General features: G+C 41.6%; 1 protein-coding gene across 1 annotated transcript in view; it reads right to left on the bottom strand.

Moving 5' to 3' along the window:
• The window catches only part of plp1a (proteolipid protein 1a), a 14866-nt gene extending 9599 nt beyond the window's left edge, over window positions 1-5267 (bottom strand). The window contains exons 1-2 of the mRNA XM_017712494.2: window positions 5140-5267; window positions 659-845 (exon numbers count right to left, since the gene is read on the bottom strand). Coding sequence (XP_017567983.1) covers window positions 659-845; window positions 5140-5143 — 191 coding nt within the window. The 5' untranslated portion in view covers window positions 5144-5267. The remainder of the gene's footprint in view (window positions 1-658; window positions 846-5139) is intronic.
• Between the last annotated feature and the right edge of the window lie 11911 nt (window positions 5268-17178).

The raw sequence follows: 17178 nt of genomic DNA on the forward strand, positions 1-17178 counted from the left end.
GAGAGGAACCTGGACACCCAGCCAGGGAATCAAACCCAGGCCCTGCTTGCTGTGAGGCGACAGCGCTACCCACCACACCACCGTGCCGCCCCAATATTATTGTTAATAATAATTAAAAAATTGATACAGTATAAAAAAAAAGAATATACACAAAATCACATCTACAGGCATACATATACTAGAAATATACAAAAATATGCAATAAGATCTACAACCTGAGATAAAAAAGGCAGTGCAATAAAAAGGTAGGAGTTCACTAAATCTTGTCTGGTTGCATTTGTTAGGCTATAGATCAGTGATCGTTGGCTGGGCTACTGGCCAGGGCTGGTTAACACCACAACGATTCACAGTGGTATGATTTGTTTGCATTACGCATGCTGGGTATTGCAGTGAGAGAGAAGTGATGAACAAAACATTTATGAACTGTCAAACAGGTGAGGCCGAGGGACACTCGAGAACGCGGTATAACAGCAGAAATAACACGAAACATCTCATTTAGTGTCTCAAAAGCGCTGCTGATCAGCTTCGTATGACTGTGCAGCCACATCCAAACAAATATAACGCTACACTTTCAGACTCGATGCAAAAGGGTTAGAAGAGTATATTTATACCCTTTAGGCAAAGAACTGAAGGGCTACCTCTAAATATACACACTTACAGGTAGGCCAGGGTAATGTAGTCTTGCAGGTTGCGGGCAAAGTAGTTTTCGATTAGCCTCTCGGTCTCAGTGAGTGCCTGGTGTCCACAGCCGCAGAACAGCGCGATGCCCGAAAAGCAGAACAGCGTGGCCACTAGGGAGATGTAGGGCACCCCTCCTAGACACCGCATGCAGCACTCGTAACAACCTGCAATGCACAACAGCATCATCATCATCATCATCGTCTGGTCATCTTCCTAACACTTACCTTCCTGCATCATCCTTACCCCTCCTCCCCCCCCCCCCCCCCCCCAGCGATGTAGGGTGAACTAGCACATCTATTAGGAGAAACTTAAATCAAACTGAATTTATTTATTTATTTATTTTACACACTTAAAAAAAAAAAGGCTTAGAAGCTTGACATTGTAGCCATAGTAGAACCCTTTCGGTCCTATATGGAACCCTTTTCAAAAAGGTGCTATATAGATCCATCTGCATTCTCCATCAATCTGATGAACCCTTTCATTATGCACAGAACCCTGGAATCATGCAAATAGTTCCAGGAGTTGCAATGGACTATATAGTATAATATATAGAACCATTTCTCTTTAGTAAAGAACCATCTTTTTCAGTAGTTCATGTTCCTTGTCATTTGAAGCATGAATTTAAATCAACGAAAAAAGTTCCTATAATCTTCCCTCAAATGTAAATTCTCAAACATTTTTGTAGTTGTGATTACATCGTCACGCACCAGCAGGTGGGGAAAAAGAACATTAATTTATTTAAAACGTGTTTTATTTCCCTCCTACCTCCCCCACCAATCATCCAGTGAAAACGCTCAGCCTGATGCAGTGTTTCACTCAGATATGCGCAGGAAAAGAGCTGTAGGATTTAGCTGCGAAGCATATTGTTGACCACTTTTAAATATATAATTAATAATTATATACATATATACATTGTTAGGAGTGTGCTTTACATGGATATCAGTGCTATATTATTATTATTATTGATACCACCTTTATTAGAGAAATAAAATGTTTCCGTTGTAGTTCAGTTGTTCTTTTCAAACACTTGTTACATCAGTAAAATTACAAACGGACTTACAGGATTTTGGAATGAAACACTAGTTTAGACCAAACATGTCAAAGGAACTTATGGGGAGTTGAAGCTAGTAAACACCAACTAACAGGATATTACTGGCATATTAAAATTTACCAAGTGTTTCATTCATTTGACTAAACTATTCTAAACTTTAAAGAGCAACTTAAACCTTTTCTACTCCTTGGAACCAAAAACGCACCTCATCATATTCTGTGTTATAAATATAACATTCATACTCCATAAGCTCCATTCGGAAGCTGGGCGTCGTGTGAGGCTGTAGCTCTTCTCTCCAGTCTAATAGACGGTGACGTCATTTTAAACCCTTATAATAAAAGAAGCTGAACTCAGTTTGTTTTTCTACTGAAAGTCGACCCGTTTTTCCCCAAATCTTGGCTCTAAACTATAAACAGACGGCGTCTCTTCAGTGATCTGCTCTGGAAACATCACTTTTAGAAAACAACACGAAGAGCGGCGCAGATTTTTGGCTTTCAGCAGTAAATTGTGAGCGTATAGTGATATGTGGAGATCATAAAACACATGTTCTGTTCATTTGAGGGGCTTTTACAAAAAAATAAATAACTAAATAAAAAAATTTACATTTATTTCATACAGTTACTGAATAATTTGCCTCACGATTTGGTCATGAAAATTCAGATGGACAAACCGAAATACACCCTGCTCAGTATTAAGCCGAGTAGAAATACTGCGTCACAGTAAAGTTCTCGAAGGTTCCATTTTCTTAAAAGTTTGTTTACCACATATTTACTATTTTCCGGACTTATGCAAACCACAATTCACTGCTTAAGTATATAGTATAATAGTATAATAGTATAATAAGCGGTGAAGGATGAAATCATATACTTAGTTTTATCCCATATACTTCTGGCATCTTGGAAGAATAGGAATGATCTGGGAACAGATCCTCTGGATCTAAAAACCAACTACATTCCATTTAACATGAGACGTAAAATTATTCTAGATTATCCTAGACTACTGTAAACGTCTGCTTATGGTCATAATCAGTGACTAGATTCATCTCCATTCGGTCTTTTCTATTGAAATGAAACATTAATTGAACAAAAGTCACTGAATTTGCAGTGCAAAAGGGTTTTCTGTGAACAGCTGTGTCCAAAACATAACATCACAAGGCAGGGATACATTCCTCTACCTCAGGTCCTGCTTTCTTTGTCTTCCCGAGACCCTCAATCCGTTAAACAGCGCTACATGAACGACTTCTGATCTCGCACAGAGTTCTATTCATAATTAAAGGCCTGAATGACTACATCTCGATGCATGTGTGCACGTGCCAAGGTCAAAACACGGAGGCATTCCATCACGCAACGCAACACAACGCTGGTTTGAGCATCCAGCTGGGGCCATAAAACTGCAGAGAGGAAACAGGCGAGCGGGCACATCTCCAGCGTGGTGTGTGGAAGATGGAGCAGGCCGGGGTGCGAGAGTGTGAGAGTGTGAGAAAAGAGGGAGGACTAAGGCGCTGAGGGAGAGTGTCTCCTTTTGTGGCTTCACTGACAATGGCCTTTGTCTCCAAGCAGCTCAGGGACACAAGGGCAAGCAATGTCAAACAAACAAAAGGCCACAGCCACCTCGGCCACAAACAGATCCACTTTTGAAAGCAGATATTGGGCTTGTGGGGGGTTGGGGGTGGCTTGTGACCGCAGGAGAGATGGAAGACTTGATGGGGATGGTGGGGGGAAGCAGTGGTGGATGCCAGCCTTCCCAGGATGCGGGACCAATGGCACCGGAGATGCTCCACTTGACACGGGAATTGGGCTTGATATCCACCCAGGAGAGGCCACTTGTTTCTACAGCTGTACAGAGCTCATACGTGGCCCTCCACACAGACAAACACGTGCATTCTTCCAAACTTCACTCGTTCTTCATGAGTTCTTTAGCAAAAGGGAACAGACTTATTTAGAACCATTAGTTCTATATACATACACTTGAAAAATGCCGGTTGTTTAGTAAAGAAAATGGTTCTATATAGAACCATGAACACTAAAAGAACCCTTTGCATCGTAAAAGGTCCCGGAGATTGATTGAGAACGTCCTTATGTTTCTTTATGGAACATTTCTGCAAAGGGTTCTAGATAGCCCCAAGAAGGGTTCGGTTATTGTTACGCCATCAAAGCAGAACCCTTAGCACCTTATATATATATAAACACATTCTCAATCATTCTGAAGATCCCTTTCACCATGAAAGGAGCCAATTAATCATGCACTGCTCATGGTCCTATGTAGAACCATTTTCTTTATGGAAGAACCCTTGAAGAGCCATCTTTTTTTCAAGTGTGCAGACCACTTAATGCTTAAAAGGTTCTTCAGACTGACACTGACATGTGTTGTACACGGTTCTAAACAGGACCTTTTTGAAAATGTAGCACAAAAAGGTGCTTCAGTTATTATAATGTCAAGCTTGTAACCATAGAAGAACCCTTCTTGGTGCTTTATAGAACCATTTTGGAAGTTCGTCTACGCAGAACCATATACAAGACATTCTCCATCAATCCGAAGAACCTTTTCACCATCCAAAGAACCATTTAATCATGTAAAGGGTTCTTTGACTGTTTATGGTTATATACAGAACCATTTTCTTTTACGGAAGAACCCTTGAAGAACCACCTTTTTTTAAGTGTGCAGACCAGTTGATGCTTAAATGGTTCTTCAGATTGACAATGTGTTGTACATGGTTCTACACAGGACCTTTTTGAAAATGTAGCACAAAAAAAAGGTTCTTCTATTGTTACGATGTCACCATACAAGACCCCTTTAGGCGCTATACAGAACCATTTTTGAAAGTTCTCCTACACAGAACCACATACAACACATTCTCCATCAACCTCAAGGATCATTTCACCAAAAGCGTCTAAAGAGAACCAATCAATTTACTAAAGAGCCCTTGAAGAGCCATCCATTTAAAGCCAGTTCGTTCTACATCTTACATTTATCAGCTGTGGGCTATTTGAGGACTGAGGATGGGAAGCCAGTCGAAGTTGGTGTGGGCAGCACTCATACTGAGCGGGAAGATGACCACTTTAAAACCACCAGCAACTAAAATATCACAGCAAAGTGGAACGACCTTTAGGCCTTTCAGCTGATGTGCTAGGCTGCAAACTGAGTTTAAAGGACCATAGAAACTTTCTGCGAGGCTTTCTAGGGCAGTGCTAGTACAACAGCATCAGTACAACAGGCTGCCTTCTCACCAAAACCTGCACTCAGAACCTACACGGACAGTCAAAGGTTAAACCAGGCCACAGTGTCTGAAAGTGACCGTCAAAGAACGCTGTCCACACTGTCCACACGGAAACTTGACCTCAGCTGAAGTTCTTCTCAACTCAGCGAGCTCTTTGGCCCAAACTAGTAATCAAACGTGATTTACTCACCCATCACTGCAAGGAAGCGGTCTCGGTTCAAACTGGCCTGTAACTCAGTGCAAACGCGCCCAAATCCACTGAGGCTGGATCCTTTATCAGTCTCAGTCGGTGCGCAGCAGGACGGGCGTTATTTTTGTTTTCCACCCGTTTTCAGACAAAGCCCGCCTGCTGCGCTGGGATTGGTTAGAAGTTTCCCACCGGCTGCCCAGCTGTATCCCACACACTCACACACACACACACACACACACACACACACACACACACACACACACAAAGCCTCACCCCCACAGCCACAAACACAAAGCTTCAGTACTTAAGATGTGCGTCTCTGTAGAAACGCGATGCTTCAGACGAACGCGTGACGTAGTCACCATTGACTAGTATGGCTGATCACCAGTAAAACCAGCCTATGCTGTGATGCTGGTCTGCTGGTCAGCAGCAATGGAAGCTAACATGCTGTAGTCACCAGCAAATTTCCTTGTGTTGAAGTCTGGTTAGGGATGAATCAGAGCCCTAGCAACCACCTGGGATAGCTGTGGAGTCACTCAAGGGGTGGGGGAGGGGTATGTATACCCTATGCATACAGGGGTATGTACAGTGGGGGTATTTCACAAAGCAGGATTTCTCAGTTTAACTAGATAACATAAGCCCAAAGTCAAGACTGTCCAATAGATGAGAGACATTCCCAATGAACAGTCCTCATCTTTATGAATCAGAGCCCTAGCAACCACCTGGGATAGCTGTGGATCCTCAGCTCCCTTCAGCCAGGTGACTGCCTGCTTTGTGGTGTCCTCATCTTCTGTGGAGGTATTCCACAAAGGGTGGGGTGGGGGTATTCCACAAAGCAGGATTTCTCAGTTTAGACCAAAGTCTAGCCTGCCCAATAGGAAAAGAGATGAGGGACATTCTCACTGGACAGTCCTCATCTTTGGATTGAAGTGGCTCACTGAGAAATCCTGCTTTGTGGAATTCCCCCTTGGTCGACTTGGAAAAGATGGAAATGATGGCTAATGCAGGAAATGAAGGATTGTGCCGGTGGTCCCAGAGCCAGGGCCTCAGAGGAGGTCTGCCCGAAATATTAAATTTAATGTAATGTTAAATGAACACAATTGAGACGCAGTATATTGTTTCTGTTTATTTAAATTATTATTACCGGATTTTTATTGAACATCAAATACATAAAGATGAAGCACCAACCGACGACGGGTGTAATCAAAGACAGTTTTTTTGTAATGTGTAATTTGGTAAATGTGGACTTTTTTTTTGCGAGCGATAAAACTGGCTGCTTTTGTATATGAACTACCAACCAATCACTGCGCAGGGGGCGGGGTTTGTACGAATACGGGCGGAGAACGAAACAACGCGTCTGGCTCCCAAACAATGAACAGAGCCTGAGGATGGCAGCTGAATGGCGCTTTTCAATGAACTGCAGTGGCCACACTGCACTGGGCCGGGTGCAGCACGGAGAAGAATGAGTAGGTCAAGGTTCCCTGCCTTCAGAGACTCCGGCTGCTTAAAGCGCTGGGGAGAAGTGACATTCATTTGCATGGCATTAACTAACAAAGGGCAAAATTTTGCGGAAAAGCAGGAATGAACATTTCAACAATTCACTTAATACCGTGCAGGCCTGCAACATGTGTGATTTTTCCAGATCTGTATTAATATTTTGTTCCAGCCGGTCTGTAAAGCTTCTTCCAGCCCGTTTAGTTTGGCAAATGGTGTTGGGTTCATTTCTGGCTGATTCCAGGTTGTTCAGCTGTTCTTCTGTCACAATTGCCGACTGAAAAGCTGCTCAGTGGTGACGACAGTTTGGGAATTTTGTGTTGCTCATCTTCAGAGTCGGACCAAATCAGCTGTTGGTCAGATGTGATCTTAACAGTGTCCGTTTTCTATAAGAAGTACATTGTTCAAATGGCTTGAGCGTCTCCTACAGCTGTCAAAGTCGTTGCTTAGCAACAGCATCTCAGCGGAGTGATACAGTGTGAAAAACCTGTGATCTTATGGTGAAATGCACGGTTAGAACGCTTCTCAACCAATCAGCTCGCGTGGCCGGAACTCACTGTTGTATAACTCTCGATGGCTTCTGCAGGCAGTGTGTGAGAAGGACGTCACTACACGGTCAGCAAAATGGACCAAACTGTCCCCACAGCCTCCAACAAAGAGTAAATAATCCCTACCTGCGTTATCAACCAGATTAGCCGAGACTCGCAGATCTCTGACTGTCTGTCTGTCTGACTGACTGTCTGTCTGTCTGTAAGCAGCCGTTACTGTACTGTCTTGTATTTTGATGGAACTATTGATCCACAGAATCTGATATCAATCATCCAATAGGAGTATTAAAACACTGTTACACATTAATTGACAGCTCCTTTATTATCATAAGGCCAAGGAAATGCCGAAAGAAATAAACAGGGAAATAAATAAATATAGCAATGAATAGTTATGGAAATAAATGAACAAAAAATAAAAAAATGTTAATACAAAAAAATATCAAAATAAATAAATACAAAAATTAGTGAGGAGGGGGAAATTACTCAATAAACATGTAAGTAAATACAGACATATTACTGTACGTAAGGTTTATTCATTAATGTATTCATTTCTATGTATATTTATTTATTTTTAGATTCATTATCATTGTTCTTTGCAATTCTAATTCATATGTCAATTTACTGAGTCATTTTTAAAAAATTGTATTCTTCATTTTGGCAGATCTAGTCCATCATAAACCATTACACTGCTAAACTTTACAGGGTCTCATTGTCTCAGTGACATTCAAGCAGGCATTTGGCTCAAGGGTAACCTCTAGTGTCCTCAGATGCAACTCCACACATAACTGTTTAAGTGACTTTTGCTATGTTGAAATGTGGGTCATTCTATTATTTGTGCATTAGTTTTTTTTTGGTCAACATGTCCAAAAAATTATTGCATATATTTATATATAAATATGTATTTCAAACACTGTCCACTCTATTAGACACTCCTCCCTTGTCGGTCCACCCTGTAGATGTAAAGTCAGAGACGACAGCTCATCTGCTGCTGCACAGTTTGTGTTGGTCATCCTCTAGTCCCACAGGGCGCTGTTGACTGGATATTTTTGGTTGATGGACTATTCTCAGTCCAGCAGTGACACTGAGGTGTTTAAAAACTCTGATCCACTGTCTGATCCACTTGTACCAGCACAACACACACCACTATGTCAGTGTCACTGCAGTGCTGATCCATCAGCCAAATAGTACCTGCCTTGTGGAAGTCCTGACCACTGAAGAACAGGGTAACAGAGTATCAGAGAAACAGATGGACTACAGTCTGTAACTGTAGAACTACAGAGTGCAGCTATACAGTAAGTGGAGCTGATCAAATAAACAATAAGTAGATCATGTACATTTTACTGAAGTATTAGTTATATCAACAGCTTATAGTATAGTCAACAACTGAATATCAGATCTAATAAAGTCCAATTCAGTCAGATTTCAACAACCTTTATTGCCAGTTTCCTCTTTTTCGATCACATCATGTGGAATAACTTCCCTCTGACTCACTTTGTTCTCTGACTGCTGTTTCTCTCCTCGTCCCTCCCCTGTGAGCGTCAGTCACTCGAGTCTCGGTGCTCATTGTAATGCACAGATCTGATTGGCTGAGTAGCGTCACGTGTGATATTTACAACACATGTGATTGGTCTGTCAGTCTCCCTGGCCTCCAAAGCTACTGTAAAGGCTAGAAAAGCTACGCAGATTAAAACAGGACCACCCTGACAAAATTAAATAATTCACTATAGTTTATCAGTTATAGGTCCAGGTCCACATTGGACAGCGTCTAGGTCCAGACTTGAACCGCGGTCTGCCTATTAGTGACCTCTGCTATATACCTACAAAGTGCACCTAAATGGCAGGTGTTTCTGATAAAATGGCCAATGACTGCAGGTGCAAGGTGGCACATCTAATAAACTTTAGCATGGTACCAATATTAGAAGAATCTTTGGAAATGTAATTGTGGAATTCACTGAAACTAAGCCTAGGAATAAAACACGAAATATGTTTACTAAGTTATTAAGCTTTAAATGGTATCCTTACTTTTACAGCCTCCATACTTTCATTACAGTGGAATGTTGAAGGGCCACTTAAGTATGTCTCCAACTCGAGTAAGTCAGATTTTAGCACTGGATTCTTTACTGAGCTGGTGACGGCAACCAAGAGTCACACTGGTTTTCTCCTTATAGCACCATGCATGTGTCTCTCCGCTAAGAGTGAACTTATTTCAACATGTTTTGGTCTAAAACTTCATTTATTAAGCTTTGTAATAATATCTCAGGCATGAGGCAGGTCAAACATTTCTGTAAGGTTGCTTTACTCTTTAGACGTCTGGTTCCTATCATCACCATTGTGAACCATTCTGACTTGGTAATTGTCTCTAGAATGGAGCATTTCACATCAAATCACTCTGGATGACTTTGCTTACATATAAAGGGTTTAATTATGCAGAAAGCCTGGAAAAAACCTTTAAATTATGGATGTGCAGAAATGCTGTATTATCTAAATATTCAATATATAGATATGTAGCAGAGCCTTTAGGGCAAATGGAAACTCAAGCAGCTAAAACATTTGTGATTTCCTCATTGCATTAACTGGACCATTCCTTTTTGCCCAGTGGCTACAATAATTCATATCAGTGGGTGGACTGTAGCACAGTCCTAAAGAGAAGAGCAGCTAGGGACACGCATGGATGACACCGAATGCATCTTATTTTATGATGTTTGCCTTTACAGCTATTTCATGTTGTTCATATTGTCTTCCTGTGTCCTGTGTTTTGTTTACTGGGTTGTTGTTCATTGTCTATGTGTGCTAAAGTGTAAAATGTAACTTGTATTTCTTTGTTTATGTAACATTTTTGTTAGAATTCAGAAAAAATAGGGTGTAAAATTTTACATTTAGTTAGTAAGTACTTTGATTTACAACACTGTTTTCAAAAAAAGTTGGGAGGCTGTGCAAAATCTAAATAAAACAGATTTCAATGATGTGCAAATCATTTTACACCCATATTTAATGGCACAAAGACAACACACACTATATTTCCAAAAGTTTTCACTCACCTATCCAAATCACTGAATTCAGGTGTTCCAGTCACTTCCATGGCCACAGGTGTGTAAAGCCAAGCCCCTAGGCCTGCAGACTGCTTCTACAGACATTAGTGAAAGAATGGGTCGCTCTCAGGAGCTCAGTGAATTCCAGCGTGGTGCCGTGATCGGACGCCACCTGTGCAACAAGTCCAGTCGTGAAATTTCCTCACTACTAAATATTCCACAGTCCACTGTCAGTGGGATTATAACAAAGTGGAAGTGATTGGGAACGACAGCAGCTCAGCCACGAAGTGGTCGGCCACGTAAAATGACAGAGCGGTCAGCAGATGCTGAGGGGCATAGTGCGCAGAGGTCACCGACTTTCTGCAGAGTCAATCACTACAGACCTCCAAACTGCATGTGGCCTTCAGATCAGCTCAAGAACAGCGTAGAGAACTTCATGGAATGGGTTTCCATGGCCGAGCAGCTGCATCCAAGCCTTACATCACCAAGCGCAATGCAAAGCGTGGAATACAGTGGTGCTAAGATGTTGCTTGCTATAGCTGGGGTTGCTTAGGGGTCGCAAAGCTGTTGCCATGGTATTCCAGGTGATTGCTAAGATTTTTCTAGGTTGTTGTTATTGTGTCCAAGGTGGTCGCTAAGTTGTTTCTTCACCATTGCTATGTCATACCAGGTTGTTGCTAAGCTGTTGCTAAGCTGTTGCTATGGTAACCCAGGTAGTTGCTACTGTGTTTATAGGTGCTAGAATGTATGTGAGTCTGGGTAAAAAATGCTGTACGAATCTATGCGTGCAGTCTGTTTCAAAAGCACAAGCTCCCTATTCCTGTAAAAGCTCTACGATCCTGCAAAGTTGCTCTATATGGCCAAAAGTTTGTGGAAACTTACTTATCCAATGTTTCCTCCAAAATCAAGAGTACTCAAAAGGACATTGTCCCCCTCTGCTGCAGTAACTGTCTCTACTCTTCAGGGAAGGCTTTACATGAACATTGCTGTGAGGATTTAATTGCATTCAGCAGCAGGAGCACGTGTGAGATCATGAATTGATGTTGGATGATTCAGTCTGGATCAAAAATGCCACTCCAACTCATTCCAAAGGTACTGGTGCTTCATATTTCTAAAGAATGCAGTTCCACAGCTCCACAGCTCAATGCTGGGGGGCTTTATTCCCATCTAGCCAATGCTTGGCATTGGGCATGGTGGACGAAGTACACAAATCATGTACTTGAGTTAAAGTAGAGACCCAAGGTAAAATATCACTCCAGTAAATGTAGAAGTTCCTCCCTTTAGACCTCCGCTTGAGTAAAAGTACTAAAGTATTTGCCTTCAAATGTACTTAAGTATTTAAAGTAAAGGTACTAAAAGAGTAATTATGACTCTGATGAAATGGTGTTTGTAGAAATTCAGAAAAAAGCCGCGTCAGTCTCGACTGCATATGTGGACATATTTCTATATTGAGCTCTATTTACACAAAGTTAGGTTAGTTCATCATTTATGTTGAACAGACTCTCCCAAAGTTTTACGCTGCTGCGCTGACGTTGAACCGCGTGCTGCACTGGGTCGGTATGACCAACAGGTCAAAACCAGCTCTAAACAAAGTGACCGCTGGGCCCTGATTGGTGCTCTGGCTTTGCGCTTCTTTCGTTTTGACATGTTACGTTTTTATACACACAGAAACCAAAAGGAACGACAGATTTCTCAAAATGTAGGAGGAAAAAGTCGGATATTAGACTCTGAAATGTAGTGGAGTGAAAGGAAAAAGTCGCCCAGAACGGAGAAACTTCAGTACAGATACACCAAAAATACTAAAGTACAGACACTAATTACATTTACTGCATTACTGTCCACCACTGCCTTAGACTCACGTGTGGCTGTTGAAAAGTGACCTGCTGTATTATCAGTGCTTTTCTTTGGAGACTATACAAGCTGTATGTGTATTTGAATGCCTGAATCTAACTTAACGCAGCTGAATTTACTTATAAGAAGGGGTGTACTCAAACTTTTGGTCTAGATTGAAAAAAGCAACCCAAAAAAAAAAATAATAATAATAAAAATAAAGGAAAAAGAAGTAGTGTTTTCAGTATCTGATTGCTGTTACTGGCTTATCAAGCTCTGTCATTTGATAAGTCATTCCCCAAACCTTGCATGAGGTCTTCAGGCAAAAGTGGAATGTTGCAGATAACAACATCCTCAGTTCATAAATAATACTGTATGTGCATTTGTAGTTCTTGATTACTTGTTTAGAGCTTTTACAAAGTTGGGACCTTCTCGATCTTCCTTGGTTCTCATTTACACACACACACACACACACACACACACACACACACACACACACACACACACACACACACACACACACACACACACACACACACACACACGCATTGTGCTGAATCACATGAGGCTATGGTGGACGCTGAAGTCCAACTGGATGCAAATGAATGCTGTAAGAGTTAATCAGAAGCTAAGGATTTTGGTATGTACAAGTTAAGCTTCTAGGAATGTTACAGCTGGCTTAATCTTTTGCCATCGTGCCAGTGAGCGTACAGGAATTGTAAAAATGTAAACAAACTCACTGATTATATGATGAGAACTGCTGTAAAATGATCAGGAGCTTTGCTGAGAAATGAGTTCATTTATTTGTGTTACATTTGAGTCTCTTTGACAGATTTATGATGATGCCTATCCCAGCAGTCTTCGGGCAGAAGGCAGGATACACCCTGGACAGGTTGCCAGTCCTACTTGTGCAATGTGTCTTGTGCAACTGGCTGCCTCACAACCCCAGAGCATTATAGATCCACCCCATACTTCACAACCCCAGAGCATTATAGATCCACCCCATACTTCACAACCTCAAAGCATTATAGATCCACCCCATACTTCACAACCCCAGAGCATTATAGATCCACCCCATACTTCACAACCCCAAAGCATTATAGATCCACCCCATACTTCACAACCCCAGAACATTATAGATCCACCCCATACTTCACAACCCCAGAGCATTATAGATCCACCCCATACTTCACAACCCCAGAGCATTATAGATCCACCCCATAATTCACAACCCCAGAGCATTATAGATCCACCCCATAATTCACAACCCCAGAGCATTATAGATCCACCCCATACTTCACAACCCCAGAGCATTATAGATCCACCCCATACTTCACAACCCCAGAGCATTATAGATCCACCCCATAATTCACAACCCCAGAGCATTATAGATCCACCCCATACTTCACAACCTCAAAGCATTATAGATCCACCCCATAATTCACAACCCCAGAGCATTATAGATCCACCCCATACTTCACAACCCCAGAGCATTATAGATCCACCCCATACTTCACAACCCCAGAGCATTATAGATCCACCCCATACTTCACAACCTCAAAGCATTATAGATCCACCCCATAATTCACAACCCCAGAGCATTATAGATCCACCCCATACTTCACAACCCCAGAGCATTATAGATCCACCCCATACTTCACAACCCCAGAGCATTATAGATCCACCCCATACTTCACAACCCCAGAGCATTATAGATCCACCCCATACTTCACAACCCCAGAGCATTATAGATCCACCCCATAATTCACAATCCCCGGAGCATTATAGATCCACCCCATACTTCACAACCCCAGAGCATTATAGATCCACCCTATACTTCACAACCCCAGAGCATTATATATCCACCCCATACTTCACAACCCCAGAGCATTATAGATCCACCCCATACTTCACAACCTCAAAGCATTATAGATCCACCCCATACTTCACAACCTCAAAGCATTATAGATCCACCCCATACTTCACAACCCCAGAGCATTATAGATCCACCCCATACTTCACAACCCCAGAGCATTATAGATCCACCCCATACTTCACAACCCCAAAGCATTATAGATCCACCCCATACTTCACAACCTCAAAGCATTATAGATCCACCCCATACTTCACAACCTCAAAGCATTATAGATCCACCCCATACTTCACAACCTCAAAGCATTATAGATCCACCCCATACTTCACAACCCCAGAACATTATAGATCCACCACATACTTCATAACCCCAGAACATTATAGATCCACCCCATACTTCACAACCTCAAAGCATTATAGATCCACCCCATACTTCACAACCTCAAAGCATTATAGATCCACCCCATACTTCACAACCTCAAAGCATTATAGATCCACCCCATACTTCACAACCTCAAAGCATTATACATCCACCCCATACTTCACAACCTCAAAGCATTATAGATCCACCCCATACTTCACAACCCCAGAACATTATAGATCCACCACATACTTCACAACCCCAGAACATTATAGATCCACCACATACTTCATAACCCCAGAACATTATAGATCCACCCCATACTTCACAACCCCAGAGCATTATAGATCCACCCCATACTTCACAACCCCAGAGCATTATAGATCCACCCCATACTTCACAACCCCAGAGCATTATAGATCCACCCCATACTTCACAACCCCAGAGCATTATAGATCCACCCCATACTTCACAACCCCAGAGCATTATAGATCCACCCCATAATTCACAACCCCAGAGCATTATAGATCCACCCCATACTTCACAACCCCAGAGCATTATAGATCCACCCCATACTTCACAACCCCAGAGCATTATATATCCACCCCATACTTCACAACCCCAGAGCATTATAGATCCACCCTATACTTCACAACCCCAGAGCATTATAGATCCACCCCATACTTCACAACCTCAGAGCATTATAGATCCACCCCATACTTCACAACCTCAAAGCATTATAGATCCACCCCATACTTCACAACCTCAAAGCATTATAGATCCACCCCATACTTCACAACCTCAAAGCATTATAGATCCACCCCATACTTCACAACCCCAGAGCATTATAGATCCACCCCATACTTCACAACCTCAGAGCATTATAGATCCACCCCATTATAGATCCACCCCATACTTCACAACCCCAGAGCATTATAGATCCACCCCATAATTCACAACCCCAGAGCATTATAGATCCACCCCATACTTCACAACCCCAGAGCATTATAGATCCACCCCATACTTCACAACCCCAGAGCATTATATATCCACCCCATACTTCACAACCCCAGAGCATTATAGATCCACCCTATACTTCACAACCCCAGAGCATTATAGATCCACCCCATACTTCACAACCTCAGAGCATTATAGATCCACCCCATACTTCACAACCTCAAAGCATTATAGATCCACCCCATACTTCACAACCTCAAAGCATTATAGATCCACCCCATACTTCACAACCTCAAAGCATTATAGATCCACCCCATACTTCACAACCCCAGAGCATTATAGATCCACCCCATACTTCACAACCTCAAAGCATTATAGATCCACCCCATACTTCACAACCCCAGAGCATTATAGATCCACCCCATACTTCACAACCTCAGAGCATTATAGATCCACCAGATGCTTAACAGCTGGCAAGGTGTTCCTTTCATCAAATGCTGTTTTTCTCCAAACATACATTGGCAGTCCTCAGTTCACATCACTTGATTCCAGAATGCCTCTGGCTAATCCAGATGTTGGAAACATGCTTCAGACATGCTTCAGACATTTGTCATGGGCAGGGCCGGAGGCTACAAAGGGCAAGTTCAGGCATGAGAAACAGCAGCACTGCCATCAGGCTGGTATTTTGAAGACCTTTTATAATGTACAGACATAAACAACCTGACATTTTAACAGTACCCTGAAGTCTTGAATCAAAATATGAAAATATCATCTATGCTGAATCATAAATTGTTAAATATTTTATGTCCAAGAAACTACTAGAAGTGACACAGGAGCATCCATAAATCTCAACTTTCACTAGGAATGTGAAGATGTGAGGAAGGAATATGCATGATTATGCAAATGATAAATGCCCTCTTTTTGTCCGGTTTCTAAATCCTGTCCTTCCCCTATAACCCTGCACCCTGTCGCTGTGTCACTCTATAGAGTTACTCTATACGACTGAACAGTAATAAATATACTAAGTATGTATATATATATATATATATATATATATATATATATATATATATATATATATATACACACACACACATACACACAGTACTGTGTGAAAGTTTTAGGCATCTAAGCAATTTTTTAAACAGTTTCCCTCAGCAGTGAGTTTATCACAATATACATTAGAATAAAGTCGTATTCATAATTCAAATAAACAGAAAAACAATAAAAAGTAACAAGAATTTCTCGGGTCCATATTTTTCCTGGACACCTTCACAGCCGCCACAGAGACTCGTTAATATCATCAATTACATCATGAGCTCAATTTACTGAGCACTGATTGGTCAAACCAGGAGCTGCTTTTTAACTACATATAATACTGGGCTTGAAAATGGGTAAACAAACACACAACATCTAGAAAATCGCTATTTATGATATATATATTTATGATATATAAAATCAGTATTAATTAATATTCTATATATTTTTTTTTCAAATATTATATTTCAAATATATATATATATATATATACACTCTTCTGTCTTTTAGAGCCGTCATCATTTAAACTTGCCTCAGTGTGGCGTAAATGAGCTGGGATTTCTGGTAGTTTAGCCTTTCTTACTTAGCTATAAAGTAGCTTAACAGCTCAACACACAAAACACAGATTTACCTGCTCAGATTTGAGTCTTTGTTCTCTAAACTTGCATCAGTGAAGCTTCAGACCGGCAGAATTCATCTACATGGTTGTGTGTAAATCTTGGGCCTTGCTGTTAAGCTAGTGCTAACTTCTATCAAGCACAGAACAAAAGGAGCTTAGGCGAACAGCTTCACACACAATTATACAGGCTTACTCGCTCAGATTTGAGCCTTTTTGCTCAAAACTTGCAGAATGAACCTGTAACCTGAGCATGAAGAGCGCCAGTCAAACACAACATGAGGCCGGCACCCG

Source organism: Pygocentrus nattereri, chromosome 8, assembly GCF_015220715.1.
Source record: "Pygocentrus nattereri isolate fPygNat1 chromosome 8, fPygNat1.pri, whole genome shotgun sequence".
Lineage (NCBI taxonomy): Eukaryota > Metazoa > Chordata > Actinopteri > Characiformes > Serrasalmidae > Pygocentrus > Pygocentrus nattereri.